We start from the raw sequence: 15,080 nt of genomic DNA, 5'->3' as shown, positions 1-15,080 counted from the left end.
ACGTCACTCAGGACATGGGTGGAGTTCTAGGTGGAGGTCTGGGTGGAGGTCTGGACCCACACCTGAGATTCAACAGACACATAAAGACCAGAACCAAATCAGCTTCCGACCGTCTGAACAATGTTGAAAGATCAAAGGATTCTGACCAACTGGTTCTGCTTTGATTTTCAGTAGGTTGGAGCATTATTACACCACCTCAGTGAGGGTGGAGCATTATTACACCACCTCACTGAGGGTGGAGCATTATTACACCACCTCTCTGAGGATGGAGCATTATTACACCACCTCAGTGAGGGTGGAGCATTATTACACCACCTCTCTGAGGGTGGAGCATTATTACACCACCTCACTGAGGGTGGAGCATTATTACACCACCTCTCTGAGGATGGAGCATTATTACACCACCTCTCTGAGGGTGGAGCATTATTACACCACCTCGGTGAGGGTGGAGCATTATTACACCACCTCTCTGAGGGTGGAGCATTATTACACCACCTCACTGAGGGTGGAGCATTATTACACCACCTCTCTGAGGGTGGAGCATTATTACACCACCTCCAGTTGCTCCCGGCAGAAACAAGGTGAGGCTCCTCACCTGTGGAACAAAAACTTCCACTCACTTCTTTATTTGCAAAGGCTTTAGAATAAACAACAGATTTTATTTACCTTATTTATTTTAATGTGTTTGTCTTATTCCTTCTAAAAGCTTTAATGTATTTCTTTAATTCCATATTTCTTTAATTTCTTTAATTTCTCTGTAAAGCACAGTGAATTGCCTTGTGTTTGACTGGTGCTCTAAAAATAAATGTGCCTTGCCTTTATTGTAGCTATTTTAGCCTTTATTGTCACTATTCTAGCCTTTATTATAGCTATTCTAGCCTTTATTGTAGCTATTTTAGCCTTTATTGTCGCTATTTTAGCCTTTATTGTCGCTATTTTAGCCTTTATTGTCGCTATTTTAGCCTTTATTGTCGCTATTTTAGCCTTTATTGTCACTATTCTAGCCTTTATTGTCGCTATTTTAGCCTTTATTGTCGCTATTTTAGCCTTTATTGTCGCTATTTTAGCCTTTATTGTCGCTATTTTAGCCTTTATTGTCGCTATTTTAGCCTTTATTGTCACTATTCTAGCCTTTATTATAGCTATTCTAGCCTTTATTGTAGCTATTTTAGCCTTTATTGTCACTATTTTAGCCTTTATTATAGCTATTTTAGCCTTTATTGTCGCTATTTTAGCCTTTATTGTCGCTATTTTAGCCTTTATTGTCACTATTCTAGCCTTTATTATAGCTATTTTAGCCTTTATTGTCGCTATTTTAGCCTTTATTGTCACTATTCTAGCCTTTATTGTCGCTATTTTAGCCTTTATTGTCGCTATTTTAGCCTTTATTGTCGCTATTTTAGCCTTTATTGTCGCTATTTTAGCCTTTATTGTCGCTATTTTAGCCTTTATTGTCACTATTCTAGCCTTTATTATAGCTATTCTAGCCTTTATTGTAGCTATTTTAGCCTTTATTGTCACTATTTTAGCCTTTATTATAGCTATTTTAGCCTTTATTGTCGCTATTTTAGCCTTTATTGTCGCTATTTTAGCCTTTATTGTCACTATTCTAGCCTTTATTGTAGCTATTTTAGCCTTTATTGTCGCTATTTTAGCCTTTATTGTCGCTATTTTAGCCTTTATTGTCGCTATTTTAGCCTTTATTGTCACTATTCTAGCCTTTATTATAGCTATTCTAGCCTTTATTGTAGCTATTTTAGCCTTTATTGTCACTATTTTAGCCTTTATTATAGCTATTTTAGCCTTTATTGTCGCTATTTTAGCCTTTATTGTCGCTATTTTAGCCTTTATTGTCACTATTCTAGCCTTTATTATAGCTATTCTAGCCTTTATTGTAGCTATTTTAGCCTTTATTGTCACTATTTTAGCCTTTATTATAGCTATTTTAGCCTTTATTGTAGCTATTTTAGCCTTTATTGTAGCTTTTTTTGCCTTTATTGTCACTATTTTAGCCTTTATTGTCACTATTTTAGCCTTTATTGTCACTATTCTAGCCTTTATTATAGCTATTCTAGCCTTTATTGTAGCTATTTTAGCCTTTATTGTCACTATTTTAGCCTTTATTGTCACTATTCTAGCCTTTATTATAGCTATTCTAGCCTTTATTGTAGCTATTCTAGCCTTTATTGTAGCTATTTTAGCCTTTATTGTCGCTATTTTAGCCTTTATTGTCGCTATTTTAGCCTTTATTGTCGCTATTTTAGCCTTTATTGTCGCTATTTTAGCCTTTATTGTCACTATTCTAGCCTTTATTATAGCTATTCTAGCCTTTATTGTAGCTATTTTAGCCTTTATTGTCACTATTTTAGCCTTTATTATAGCTATTTTAGCCTTTATTGTAGCTATTTTAGCCTTTATTGTCGCTATTTTAGCCTTTATTGTCGCTATTTTAGCCTTTATTGTCGCTATTTTAGCCTTTATTGTCACTATTCTAGCCTTTATTATAGCTATTCTAGCCTTTATTGTAGCTATTTTAGCCTTTATTGTCACTATTTTAGCCTTTATTATAGCTATTTTAGCCTTTATTGTCGCTATTTTAGCCTTTATTGTCGCTATTTTAGCCTTTATTGTCACTATTCTAGCCTTTATTATAGCTATTCTAGCCTTTATTGTAGCTATTTTAGCCTTTATTGTCACTATTTTAGCCTTTATTATAGCTATTTTAGCCTTTATTGTCACTATTTTAGCCTTTATTATAGCTATTTTAGCCTTTATTGTAGCTATTTTAGCCTTTATTGTCACTATTTTAGCCTTTATTATAGCTATTCTAGCCTTTATTGTCACTATTCTAGCCTTTATTGTAGCTATTTTAGCCTTTATTATAGCTATTCTAGCCTTTATTGTCACTATTCTAGCCTTTATTGTCACTATTCTAGCCTTTATTGTAGCTATTTTAGCCTTTATTGTCACTATTCTAGCCTTTATTATAGCTATTTTAGCCTTTATTGTCACTATTCTAGCCTTTATTATAGCTATTTTAGCCTTTATTGTAGCTATTTTAGCCTTTATTGTAGCTATTTTAGCCTTTATTGTCGCTATTTTAGCCTTTATTATAGCTATTCTAGCCTTTATTATAGCTATTCTAGCCTTTATTGTCACTATTCTAGCCTTTATTGTAGCTATTCTAGCCTTTATTGTCACTATTCTAGCCTTTATTATAGCTATTTTAGCCTTTATTATAGCTATTCTAGCCTTTATTATAGCTATTCTAGCCTTTATTATAGCTATTCTAGCCTTTATTGTCACTATTCTAGCCTTTATTGTAGCTATTTTAGCCTTTATTGTCACTATTTTAGCCTTTATTATAGCTATTTTAGCCTTTATTGTCACTATTCTAGCCTTTATTGTAGCTATTTTAGCCTTTATTGTCACTATTCTAGCCTTTGTTGTCACTATTTTAACTTTTATTTAAGCGCTGTGTCTTTGGAGCTTGTTTAGCTCCTGCTGTAGCCTCGTTAGCTTCCACTGTTAGCTGTAGCAGCTGTTCACGACATGGGAAGGTTTGTCAGGTAGAAAATATTTTTAAAGTATTCAGGAATCCAACCCGCCCGTCATAAAACTTGTAAAAATAGGAGTCAGAGAACCGGAGCAGCCGGTTGCTAATTGATGCCTTCTAACAAAGCCGGGACGCTGGTGCTCCCACTTTCGCTTCCGCATTATCTATTATTGAAAATAAGTTATAAGTCGATACGTGGGAATGTATATATGTTCAAACTGTGTTGTGAATAAGTTTGATTTTATTCAGCGTTTTTTTTTATTTGACTAATTTTAAGTCTACTTTTTCATTAAAAATGTCGTCAATGACAACAATTGTTTTTTTTTGTGCAAATTTGTGATTATAAGCTTCATTGTTTGTACATTTTCTGGTACATTTTGCTTTTTTAGATTTATCATGTGCAAACTTTGTTTTATTTTTGTGTTAGGAGGTTTTTTTTTTTTTATTAAAAAAAAAAAAGTTCAACAATTTTGTGATTTAAAAAAATGCCTTTTTAAAAATATTTTTGCCCAAATTATTTTGTTCATGTTTTTTTTTTTTTTTTTTTTACTTTTGCCTTCTAAAAGTCTTTTTGCTTTTTAATGAGTCAATGTGATTGAGTGTCATGAAAACTATTACGTGGGAATTGTCCTTTGTGCCTCCAGGTGTGTTGTGTGTTGTTGCCTTGCCCGGCCTTACGGAAGGACGCGAAGGTGCGGCGAGGAATCTTCATCACCTGCGCGTTCAGCTGGGAGGGAATAATATAATTACCAGTTGGAACGCTGCGAGAACGCATTGTTCCACAAACAATGTGGAAGAGACAAAAGGTGGCGGCGGTAGGGAGCGTCGCGGAACGCGCGGCGACACGCCCGCGCGCCTGGAGATAAGAGCAAGGCGCCGTGCGCCGTTCCGTCACTGTACCTGCAAGGTTCCATCATGAAGCTTCTCGTCTCTCTGACTCTGCTCTCCGCCGTCTGCGCCGCAGGTGAGTCCCCCCCCCCCCCCCCCCACCCCTCCCCCCCTCCCCCGCAACTCACCTTTCCCACCTGGGAATTTACCGGGAAACCTCCTCGGCCTCGGTAGGGAATTTTTCCCTCAACCACTGGGATTTATTCCTGCGTCTCCTGGAAAACTGTTTCCACTTCGCTTGTCAAGCTCTTCGCTGGGGAATTCAGAATTCCCAGTTGTTCTTTTCATTGGGGGATTTAAAATTCCCAGTTCGTTTTACCCCTTTAACTTCAAAAGATTTGAAGTTCCCACTTCATAACAAGAATTCCCAGTTCTTTTAATTTGTTTTCATTGGGGAATTTTAAACTCCCAGTTCGTTTTACCACTTTAACTTCAAAAGATTTGAAGTTCCCACTTTATAACAAGAATTCCCAGTTGCTCTTTTCATTTGTTTTCATTGGGGAATTTAAAATTCCCAGTTCGTTTGACCCCTTTAACTTCAAAAGATTTGAAGTTCCCACTTCATAACAAGAATTCCCAGTTGTTCTTTTCATTTGTTTTCATTGGGGAATTTAAAATTCCCAGTTGTTCTTTTCATTGGGGAATTTTAAACTCCCAGTTCGTTTTACCACTTTAACTTCAAAAGATTTGAAGTTCCCACTTTACAACAAGAATTCCCAGTTGTTCTTTTCATTTCTTTTCATTGGGGGAATTTAAAATTCCCAGTTCGTTTGACCCCTTTAACTTCAAAAGATTTGAAGTTCCCACTTCATAACAAGAATTCCCAGTTGTTCTTTTCATTTGTTTTCATTGGGGAATTTAAAATTCCCAGTTGTTCTTTTCATTGGGGAATTTTAAACTCCCCGTTCGTTTTACCACTTTAACTTCAAAAGATTTAAAGTTCCCACTTTACAACAAGAATTCCCAGTTGTTCTTTTCATTTCTTTTCATTGGGGGAATTTAAAATTCCCAGTTCGTTTTACCGCTTTAACTTCAAAAGATTTGAAGTTCCCACTTTATAAAATAGAATTCCCAGTTGTTCTTTTCATTTCTTTTCATTGGGGGATTTAAAATTCCCGGTTCGTTTTACCCCTTTAACTTCCAAAGATTTGAAGTTCCCACTTCATAAAAAACAATTCCCACTTGTTCTCTTGTCTTCTTGCAAAAGCTAAGAAATCTCACTTGTTCTTTTCAGTTAGGAAATTAAAAATTCCCTAATTTTGTTTGTTTTTTTCCCTTCCACTTTGAAAGATTGAAAATTCCCATTTCTAAAAAGAATTCCTTGTAGGGTTTTTTTCTCTCCTCATTTGAAAAGAGCAGATAATTCCCACTTTGTGTTTTGTCCTGGTTGTTTTCCTCCCTCCTCCTCCTCTCCTCCTCCTCCTCCTCCTCCCTTCTACCATTCTTCAAATTCTTCACCAAATGAGGAATTCCGAGTCGTCCCGCCTTTCTCTCTCCTCCTTGTTTTGTTTCATATTTTCTTAAGATTAAACAAAACATAACAAATTGAAATAAAACTGATTCCAATTTTTTTTTTAAACAAAAACGTTTTTTTCATTCAATCAATTAAAATTAGGTTTTAAAATGTAATTAAATCAAATTGAAGGACATAAAAAAAACAAGCACCAATTAAAACATTCCTGGTTGTGTTTCCTCACTGCTTCTCTTAAAATTATATACAATTAAATTAATTACATTTAAATATAATTGTGGGTTTAAAATAAAACTTAAAAGTGAATTAAATAAAAGCGTAAATAGATTACATTACACAAAGTCATATGACATTCCTTAAAATTATAGTCTCAGTTTGAAATGTTAAAGAATTCCCAGTTTTTTGTCGCCCCCTGCTGGAACGTGGAGGAACTGCCAGTCGTGTGTGCGTCACGTCTCCTTTGTTCCCCAGTGGGCGCCCTGGTGTGTAGGCACTGCACCGACCCCAACGACCCAGAATGCACCTTGGTGGAGAACATTATTTGCCCCTGGGGCAAAATGTGCGTGACTGCGTCCGTTATCGGTAAGTGCTCTTTTGTTTTTAACGTGTTGTTGTAAGTTTAAGTGACTTTTTTTAATACGTTTGTTATAAGTTTTTTCAATGAAATTAAAACATTTTTTTGTTAGTTTTTGTTTTTTACATATTTTTAAAGTATTTTTCATTCATTTGTTTTACTTTTTAAATGTTTTTAAATTTCTATTGTATTTTTTTTTTTTTGGGTTTTATTTAAAGTTCATGTGTTTAAGTTTTTTAAAGATTTTTTTTTCCATTTCTTGAATAGAACAGTTAGCCTTCAGAGCACAGTTAGCATTATTAGAACAGTTAGCGTTAATGGAACAGCAAGCATTACTAGAGTAGTTAGCATTAACAAATCGGTTAGCATGAATAGGGCAGCTAGCATTAATAGAGCAGTTAGCATTAGTGGAACAGTTAGCATTAATGGAGCAGCTACCATTAATGGAGCAGTTAGCATAAATAGAGCAATTACCATTATTAGAACAGTTCGCATTAATGAACCAGCTACCATTACTAGAGTAGTTAGCATTAACAAATCGGTTAGCATGAATAGGGCAGCTAGCATTAATAGAGCAGTTAGTATAAGTGGAACAGTTAGCATTAATGGAGCAGCTACCATTAATGGAGCAGTTAGCATAAATAGAGCAATTACCATTATTAGAACAGTTCGCATTAATGAACCAGCTACCATTACTAGAGTAGTTAGCATTAACAAATCGGTTAGCATGAATAGGGCAGCTAGCATTAATAGAGCAGTTAGTATAAGTGGAACAGTTAGCATTAATGGAGCAGCTACCATTAATGGAGCAGTTAGCATAAATAGAGCAATTACCATTATTAGAACAGTTCGCATTAATGAACCAGCTACCATTACTAGAGTAGTTAGCATTAACAAATCGGTTAGCATGAATAGGGCAGCTAGCATTAATAGAGCAGTTAGTATAAGTGGAACAGTTAGCATTAATGGAGCAGCTACCATTAATGGAGCAGTTAGCATAAATAGAGCAATTACCATTATTAGAACAGTTCGCATTAATGAACCAGCTACCATTACTAGAGTAGTTAGCATTAACAAAACAGCTAGCATTCATAGAGTAGGTAGCATTAATTGAGCAGTTAGCATTGATAGAGCAGCTAGCATTATTAGAACAGTTAGCATGAATGAAGCAACTACCATTACTAGAGCAGTTAGTATTAACAAAGCAGCTAGCATTAATAGAGCAGCTAAGCGAACTTTGCGTGACCCGCGATAACGGCGTTCCGCTCCCTCCGCAGTGGAATCCACCGACCACCCCGTCATGCGGATCTTCAAAGACTGCGTGGGGCGCAGCGTGTGCTCGTCTCCGGGGGAACGCGTCATCTCCAGCAACGTGGGCGACAAGTTCTCGCTCGCTAACGTGAATTGCTGCAACACCCGCAAATGCAACGGCGAAGTCCTTCCGTGTGAGTGCCGCGTTCGCGCCGTCTTCTTTATTGGTTTGTTTTTAAAAACGACGGTTGGCGTTGGGATTGGCTCGCGCTAACTTCCTTGTATTTTCAGTCCCCGACGTGTCGGAGCACATGCTTAATCGGCGCTTTTGCCCGGGCTGCGACTCCAGCGAGTCCATGTGCACGGACACGGTGGAGTGTCGCGGCAACGAGGCCACGTGCTTCGCCGCCACAGGTGAGTCACCGCGGCGGAAATTCACCCGTGTTCTAGCAATCGTTCTATAGCCGTTTTTTTTAAACACTATTATTGGCTATTGCTGAGTATTGACCATTTTAATTATTAGTCATTTATAATTTCTAACCATTCTGAGCTCTATTTGAGCCACGTTTAGTTCTTATTAGCCATTTAGTAGCCACTTTATCTAAAATTAGCCATTGTTAGCAAATATTGGCTCTTATCAGCCATTTAGTAGCCACTTTATCTAAGGTTAGCCATTGTTAGCCAATATTAGCTCTTATCAGCCATTTAGTAGCCACTTTATCTAAAATTAGCCATTGTTAGCCAATATTGGCTCTTATTAGCCATTTAGTAGCCACTTTATCTAAAATTAGCCATTGTTAGCAAATATTGGCTCTTATTAGCCATTTAGTAGCCACTTTATCTAAGATTAGCCATTGTTAGCCAATATTGGCTCTTATCAGCCATTTAGTAGCCACTTTATCTAAGGTTAGCCATTGTTAGCCAATATTAGCTCTTATCAGCCATTTAGTAGCCACTTTATCTAAGATTAGCCATTGTTAGCCAATATTGGCTCTTATTAGCCATTTAGTAGCCACTTTATCTAAGATTAGCCATTGTTAGCCAATATTGGCTCTTATTAGCCATTTTGAATGGTTATTAGCTCTGTGTTAGCCACCATTAGCACTCATTAGCCCCTGCCCCTCCCCCCTGCAGTGCTCAACGCCGGCGTAGAGTCAACGGTTTACGGCTGCGGCTCTGACGACGTTTGCGCCGCCTCGGAGAAGCTGGACAGTCTCCCCTTCCTGGAGGAGCTGGGAACCGTCTCTGCGACCCCGACGTGCACCGACGCCCCCGAGCCACAGAGTGAGCGCGCAATGCTAATACCACTAGCGGCGCTAGCTACACCGCTTCAGTCTGAGGCTCAATCAGGAGTGTTTAGCTGTTTTTAGTGTCAGTTAGCTGTAATTAACTTTTTGTGTGTGTAAATTAGCAGTATTGTAGCATTGGTTAGCATCTGTGATCAATATTTAGCAGTTTCAGCATCTGGTAGCAGTGTTGACTTGTTTTTAGCATTAATTAGCAGTATTGTAGCATTGGTTAGCATCTCTGATCAATATTTAGCAGTTTCAACATCTGGTAGCAGTGTTGACTTGTTTTTAGCATTAATTAGCAGTATTTTGTTGTTTTAGCATCAATTAGCATTGATTAGCACGACTTAGCAATGTGTAGCAGCTTTCCACATCGATTAGCTGGTTGTTTCTCAGCGTTTCGCCGTGCTAAGCTAGCTGTGTCCCCCTCCGCAGTCCGCCGTTGTCTGCAGTGCGACGACCCGATGGATACGACGTGTGCTGCTTCGACCGAGACGGACTGCGAAGCCGGCACCGACTTGTGCTTCACGTTCACGGAAGAAGGTACTGACGCTCTCCCAACTCGGCTACCTTACTAGCTCACGCTTCTTCACGCGCTAACGACGTGAACGCCTCCCCCCCCCCCCCCCCCCCAGGCGGGCGGATCTACCGAGGCTGCGGCCCGCCGTCGGTCTGCCCGTCCCCGGGCAGCTTCTTGCTCTCCGCGGACATCGGCAGCTCCTTGGGATTGGCCAACGCCGAGTGTTGCCGTGGCGACGGCTGCAACACCGCCACCCTGGCAGGTGAGCTCCCCGCCGCCTCCCGCAGGCCGTTCTCGGTACTAACGTTAGCCTGTCTGTTCCAGCCCCGACGCAAGGGATGACGAATGGACTGATGTGTCACATCTGCATACCCGGGTCGACCGTATGCAACTTCCTGGTCCTGTGCGAGGGCGAAGAGAACCGCTGCCTCACCAGCGCAAGTGAGCGACTGCCCCTTTTCGCCTGACTGAAAATAAAATGGAAACAAAAATGTGGAGATAAATAAAAAAAAAAAAAAAATACAATACAACGATGGCCGGCACCGCCTCGGGCAGCCTTCTCCTCTTATTATTAGTATTTTTACTTTTTTTCCCCCCCTTAATTATTTTGCACGTTTGATTTCCATCAGGCGACGTCGGGGGCAACTCTTTGCCGCTGCTGGGCTGCACTACGGAGGCGGTGTGTAACGCTCCGGACACCCTGGTCTCGGTGCTGCTCCCCGGCACGGTGCTGACGGAGCCGGTGTCCTGCTGCAGCAGCATGAGGTGCAACGACCCGGACCGGGTCATCACCACCACCCTCCCGCCCTCCACCACCACCGGCATGGGCGGCGGCAGCGGCGGCCTTGGCGGCATCCCGCCCTTCCTCTTCCCCGGCGTCATCGACGCGGACCTCAACGCGGTGGTGATCCAGGAGATGCTGTTCGTGGTGCAGCAGGTGCTGCTGTACCTGCAGCAGCTGCAGCTCTACCTGCTGCAGTGTCCCGTCGACCAGCAGCTGCTGCTGCAGCCGCTGCTGCTGCTCTGCCAGCAGCTGCTCATCTACGTGCAGCTGCTGCTGCAGCCGCAGGGCGTCTGGTAAAAAACCCCCCGCAGCCGACGGGCCGCCGCAAAAAAGCAAGCAACACAACGGGACGCTACAGGGATGCGCGTGTGTTTGAGTGTGTGTGTAAGTGTGTGTGTGTGTGTGTGTGTGTGTGTAAGCGGTGTCGTGCCAAGATAGGCTAGGAAAGGCTAAGCTAACAGTTTGGAACTAAAAAGGTCAATTACATTTATAATACAGGCTACGTAAAGCTAAGCTAATGGTGGACTACAAGATACAGGTTAGGCTATATTTGGAACTACAAACATGGACAATTAGTGATGCTAATAGCATTGTAAGCTAACCTCTCATAATGCTTTGTTAGCTCAACATAGTGCTATCTGTTAGCTCAACATAGTGCTAACCATGAATGATCAGGATACATACAAATATATAAAAGCATAATTCTAAGCGTTTCCATAGAGATAGTTGAGCATCTGGCGGCCATGTTGTCCAACCTGAGAACGTTAGATTTATTTTTTTTAAGCTTTACCGAGCCACTGATAGCTTTTTTTATTTTATCAACAAAGTGTTGCTCAATGCTAAGCTAATTGACCTTATGTACTCTCCTATTTAACTTATTTTGAACATATTAGCGTGGGAAGATTGTTCACATTCGCCTCCATTTTAAAATATATACTCTTGTGGGAAGCAGCACTTTTAGAACGCGAGCTACAACGTGCTCTATAAATGTTCATATTTTAATCAATAAAAGTTCATATTTCAGCTGCACTCGTTTCCTGTGTTGATTTTGGGCAATTTGAACAGTTGAATACTACAAAATAAAATGTTGCTCAGTAAGTAGCCAAGTGAGCTTAGCATAATGCTAGCATTGTGAGCGTCATAATTGGATGACGTGAATTATTCTGACCAGTGGCACAACTTTAGTAACTTCCTGGACCAGAGCTAGAACCTGGTTCTTCCCGGACCAGAGCTAGAACCTGGTTCTTCCTGGACCACAACTAGAACCTGGTTCTTCCCGGACCACAACTAGAACCTGGTTCTTCCCGGACCAGAGCTAGGACCTGGTTCTTCCCGGACCAGAGCTAGAACCTGGTTCTATCCTGACCAGAGCAAGAACCTGGTTCTTCCCGGACCAGAGCTACAACCTGGTTCTTCCCGGACCACAGCTAGAACCTGGTTCTTCCCGGACCACAGCTGGAACCTGGTTCTTCCTGGACCAGAGCTAGAACCTGGTTCTTCTTGGTCCAGAGCTACAACCTGGTTCTTCCCGGACCACAGCTAGAACCTGGTTCTTCCCGGACCACAGCTGGAACCTGGTTCTTCTTGGTCCAGAGCTAGAACCTGGTTCTTCCCGGACCAGAGCTAGAACCTGGTTCTTCCTGGACCACAACTAGAACCTGGTTCTTCCAGGACCAGAGCTACAACCTGGTTCTTCCCGGACCAGAGCTAGAACCTGGTTCTATCCTGACCAGAGCAAGAACCTGGTTCTTCCCGGACCACAGCTAGAACCTGGTTCTTCTTGGACCAGAGCTAGAACCTGGTTCTTTCTGTACCAGAACTAGAACCCCCCCCCCCCACACACACACACACACACACAGAGCTAAAGAGACACAAAAAGCCATGAGGTCGGGCTTTTAATGTGAAAAAGTTGCAGGTAAAAACAGAACAAAACCAAACAGTTGCCCTCAGAGTTCGTCTTTCTTCTTCTTCTTCAGGATGAGTTGCCGCACCATCTGGGCAACCTGTTGCCGCAGTGTGTTGACGGGGACTTTGGGCCCCCAGGCGTCCACCACCTGTCCATCCCCGTCCACCAGAAACTTCCAGAAGTTCCAGTCGGGCTCCGAGCCGGACGACTCTGCAGCAACGAAAACACTATGAGGCAACGAAGCAGTTGCAGTGATTTAAGCAACATTAGCAATTAAAGTGTTTTTGTGGGATTGTTGCCGTTTACAGGTGAACTGTCAATAGCATGTTAGCAGTCGTTAGCGTATTAGCGCCATTGGGTGCGTTTGCTGTCGTGGGCATGTTAGCATATTAGCAGAATTATCATGCCATAGCCCTTGGCGCATTAGCTAATGTTAGTATGCGGCAGTCATTAGCATATTAGCAGCATTATCATGTCGTAGCTGTTAGTGTGTTTGCTGTAGTTATTGCCGTTAGCGTGTCAGCGGTCATGAGTACATTAGTGTATTGGCGGATTACCACGGTCATAACAATTGGCGTGTTAGCTGTGGTTAGCATGTTAGCAAGCATTACCATGTGCATAGCCGTTGGCACGTCAGCCATTGGCACATTAGTCGTCGTTAGCGTGTTCGCAGCATTACCATGTTGTAGCTGTTGGCATGCTAGCAGTCGTTAGCCTCCCACGTGCCGGCGTTAGCGCTGGTCACCTGCTAGGTACTTGTAGACATTGTTAGCGCCGGTTCCGACCACGGCAATCTTGCTGAAGATCGGGAACGTGACGCCGTAGACTCTTCGTACGAAGGAGTCGATGTCGCGGTCGCTACCGGGCTCCTGCGCGCCAAACTGGTTGCACGGGAACGCCAGCACATTGAAGTGGGCGGGGCCAAAATCCCGCTGGAGCTGCTGCAGCTCGCGGTAGTGCTCGTCTGTGTAGCCGCATTCACTAGCCACGTTCACAAACAGCGACACCTGTAAGAGAGAGGCTAATGGTTGCATGCTAAAACTAATTATGTTCACAGAAACCTGAGCGAGACTGACGTTGCCATGCTAAAGCTAGCCATGTTCACAATCAGTGACACCTGTGAAAAACTAACGTTAGCGTGCTAATATTGGCTATGCTCACAAACAGAAAACTGAGAGGCTAATGACAATATTTACGTGTTGGCTTAGCATTGAATGACGTACAAAGTTATTGGCTTATTAGCTGAGCATTGCATGAGTTAGCTCAACTAAACAAAGCTGTAAATCTGTTCACTTAGCATAGCATGAGTTAGCTCATTGAAACCAATCCACAAGCCTGTTAACTTAACATAGCATGAGTTAGCTCATTGAAACAAAGTCATTAGCTTGTTAGCTTAACATAGCATGAGTTAGCTCATTGAAACAAACTTGTTAGCTTAGCATAGCATGAGTTAGCTCATTGAAACCAAGGCACAAGCCTGTTAACTTATCATAGCATTAGCTCGCTCATTGAAACAAAGTCATTAGCTTGTTAACTTAGCATAGCATGAGTTAGCTGATCAAAACTGTTATTAGCCCGGTAGCTTAGCATTAGCATGCTGATGTAGCCCAGTGTCATGAGCCAGGTTAGCAGGTAGCATTGTGTTAGTACCGGTCCTCGTTCCCCCGGGCTGCCACGTCGGCTCTAGCCGGCACGGTGCTCCTCCCCCCCTCCCGGCCGGCGCGTCGCTGCTCACCGAGCCTCGGTACTTCTCCAGAGAGACGAGCTTCCCGCGACTGTTCACCGCCCGGAAGCTGTAGGCATCCCGGCTGCGGCCGAGAGCTCCGAGAGCCCCGAGGAGAGCTCCGGCAGCGGCGAGCAGCAGGACCGAGAGGCCGGAGGGAAGCATCCTACTGCCGGGGAGAATCACTCTGCAGCTCCGCTCCCACTCCCACCCAGGAGCCGGGGAGCCCGGAGGACCACACAGGAAACACAACAACACACACACACACTGCTGCTTCACAATAAAACTAACTTTTAATCATAGTGAAAATAAAAGTTAATAATGGATAAATGCAAAGTATGAAAATATTTCAAAGTCAAAGTAAGAAAAGTATTTTAAGATTAAAAAAAATGTTTTTATACAAGCAACATTTCCAAATTAAAAAGTAGATAAAAGTAAAACAAACAAACAAACAAATAAAAGTCAGATTTCAAAACACAATTAGGGAAAAAAAATTAACATTTAAAAAAGAATGTTTCAAAATATAAATAAAATAAAAGTAAAATTTCAAAAATATAAACGTAAATCAAAAAAGAAACGTTTCAAAGTAAAGTAATGGTTAAAATTGACATAACACCAGATTAAAAGTAATATTTCACAATGTAAAATGAGGCATACAGTAAAATATTTCAAATGAAACTATGAGTATTGAAAGACCACCTATTTTTTTTTTTTTTAAATAAGAGCAACATTTTCAAATGTAAAGATCCTCTTCCAGAACAATCTTTAAACACTCATGGTTAAAATACTATTTTTTTCCCATCCTAGCTCTATGTGGTTCCATACACCAAGATCCAGCAGCCGCTGGTTATAAACTTATTAAATACAGTGCATTTATAAAGCACATTACAACAATCTGGGCCTCGTTTACAAAACATTCCTTGGATTCCTACTAAAAATGTACGCATGTCCAAAAACTGAAAATGCTGTGCACCTGTTTGAAGTTGAAGCTTATTTTGAACTCACCATACACTTTCTACCATAAATGCTCAATGCAACGTGCCTCGTCTATATTTTCACATCTCAATCAGCCTGTTCATCGCCGGCATTTGATGCTAAATCCTGACAGAAAAGATGAA

At 41.3% G+C, this 15,080-nt stretch overlaps 2 protein-coding genes across 2 annotated transcripts; one reads left to right on the top strand and one right to left on the bottom strand.

Annotated features, from left to right (window-relative positions):
• The first annotated feature begins 4,371 nt into the window (after nt 1–4,371).
• Nucleotides 4,372–11,362, top strand: LOC308137351 (uncharacterized protein). The gene is made up of 9 exons (XM_080506003.1): nt 4,372–4,520; nt 6,387–6,497; nt 7,767–7,934; nt 8,032–8,154; nt 8,875–9,024; nt 9,465–9,572; nt 9,665–9,811; nt 9,874–9,990; nt 10,179–11,362. The coding sequence occupies exons 1-9, from the start codon at nt 4,472–4,474 to the stop codon at nt 10,628–10,630; spliced, it is 1,425 nt and encodes a 474-aa protein (XP_080362129.1). The 5' UTR covers nt 4,372–4,471; the 3' UTR covers nt 10,631–11,362.
• Nucleotides 11,363–12,213: 851 nt separating this feature from the next.
• Nucleotides 12,214–14,206, bottom strand: gpx7 (glutathione peroxidase 7). The gene is made up of 3 exons (XM_080506628.1): nt 13,975–14,206; nt 12,985–13,246; nt 12,214–12,449 (listed from the first exon to the last, which is right to left on the bottom strand). The coding sequence occupies exons 1-3, from the start codon at nt 14,125–14,127 to the stop codon at nt 12,280–12,282; spliced, it is 585 nt and encodes a 194-aa protein (XP_080362754.1). The 5' UTR covers nt 14,128–14,206; the 3' UTR covers nt 12,214–12,279.
• Between the last annotated feature and the right edge of the window lie 874 nt (nt 14,207–15,080).

This window comes from Blennius ocellaris (assembly GCF_963422515.1).
Source record: "Blennius ocellaris genome assembly, chromosome: 12".
Lineage (NCBI taxonomy): Eukaryota > Metazoa > Chordata > Actinopteri > Blenniiformes > Blenniidae > Blennius > Blennius ocellaris.
This window is presented reverse-complemented; position numbering and strand designations above follow the sequence as displayed.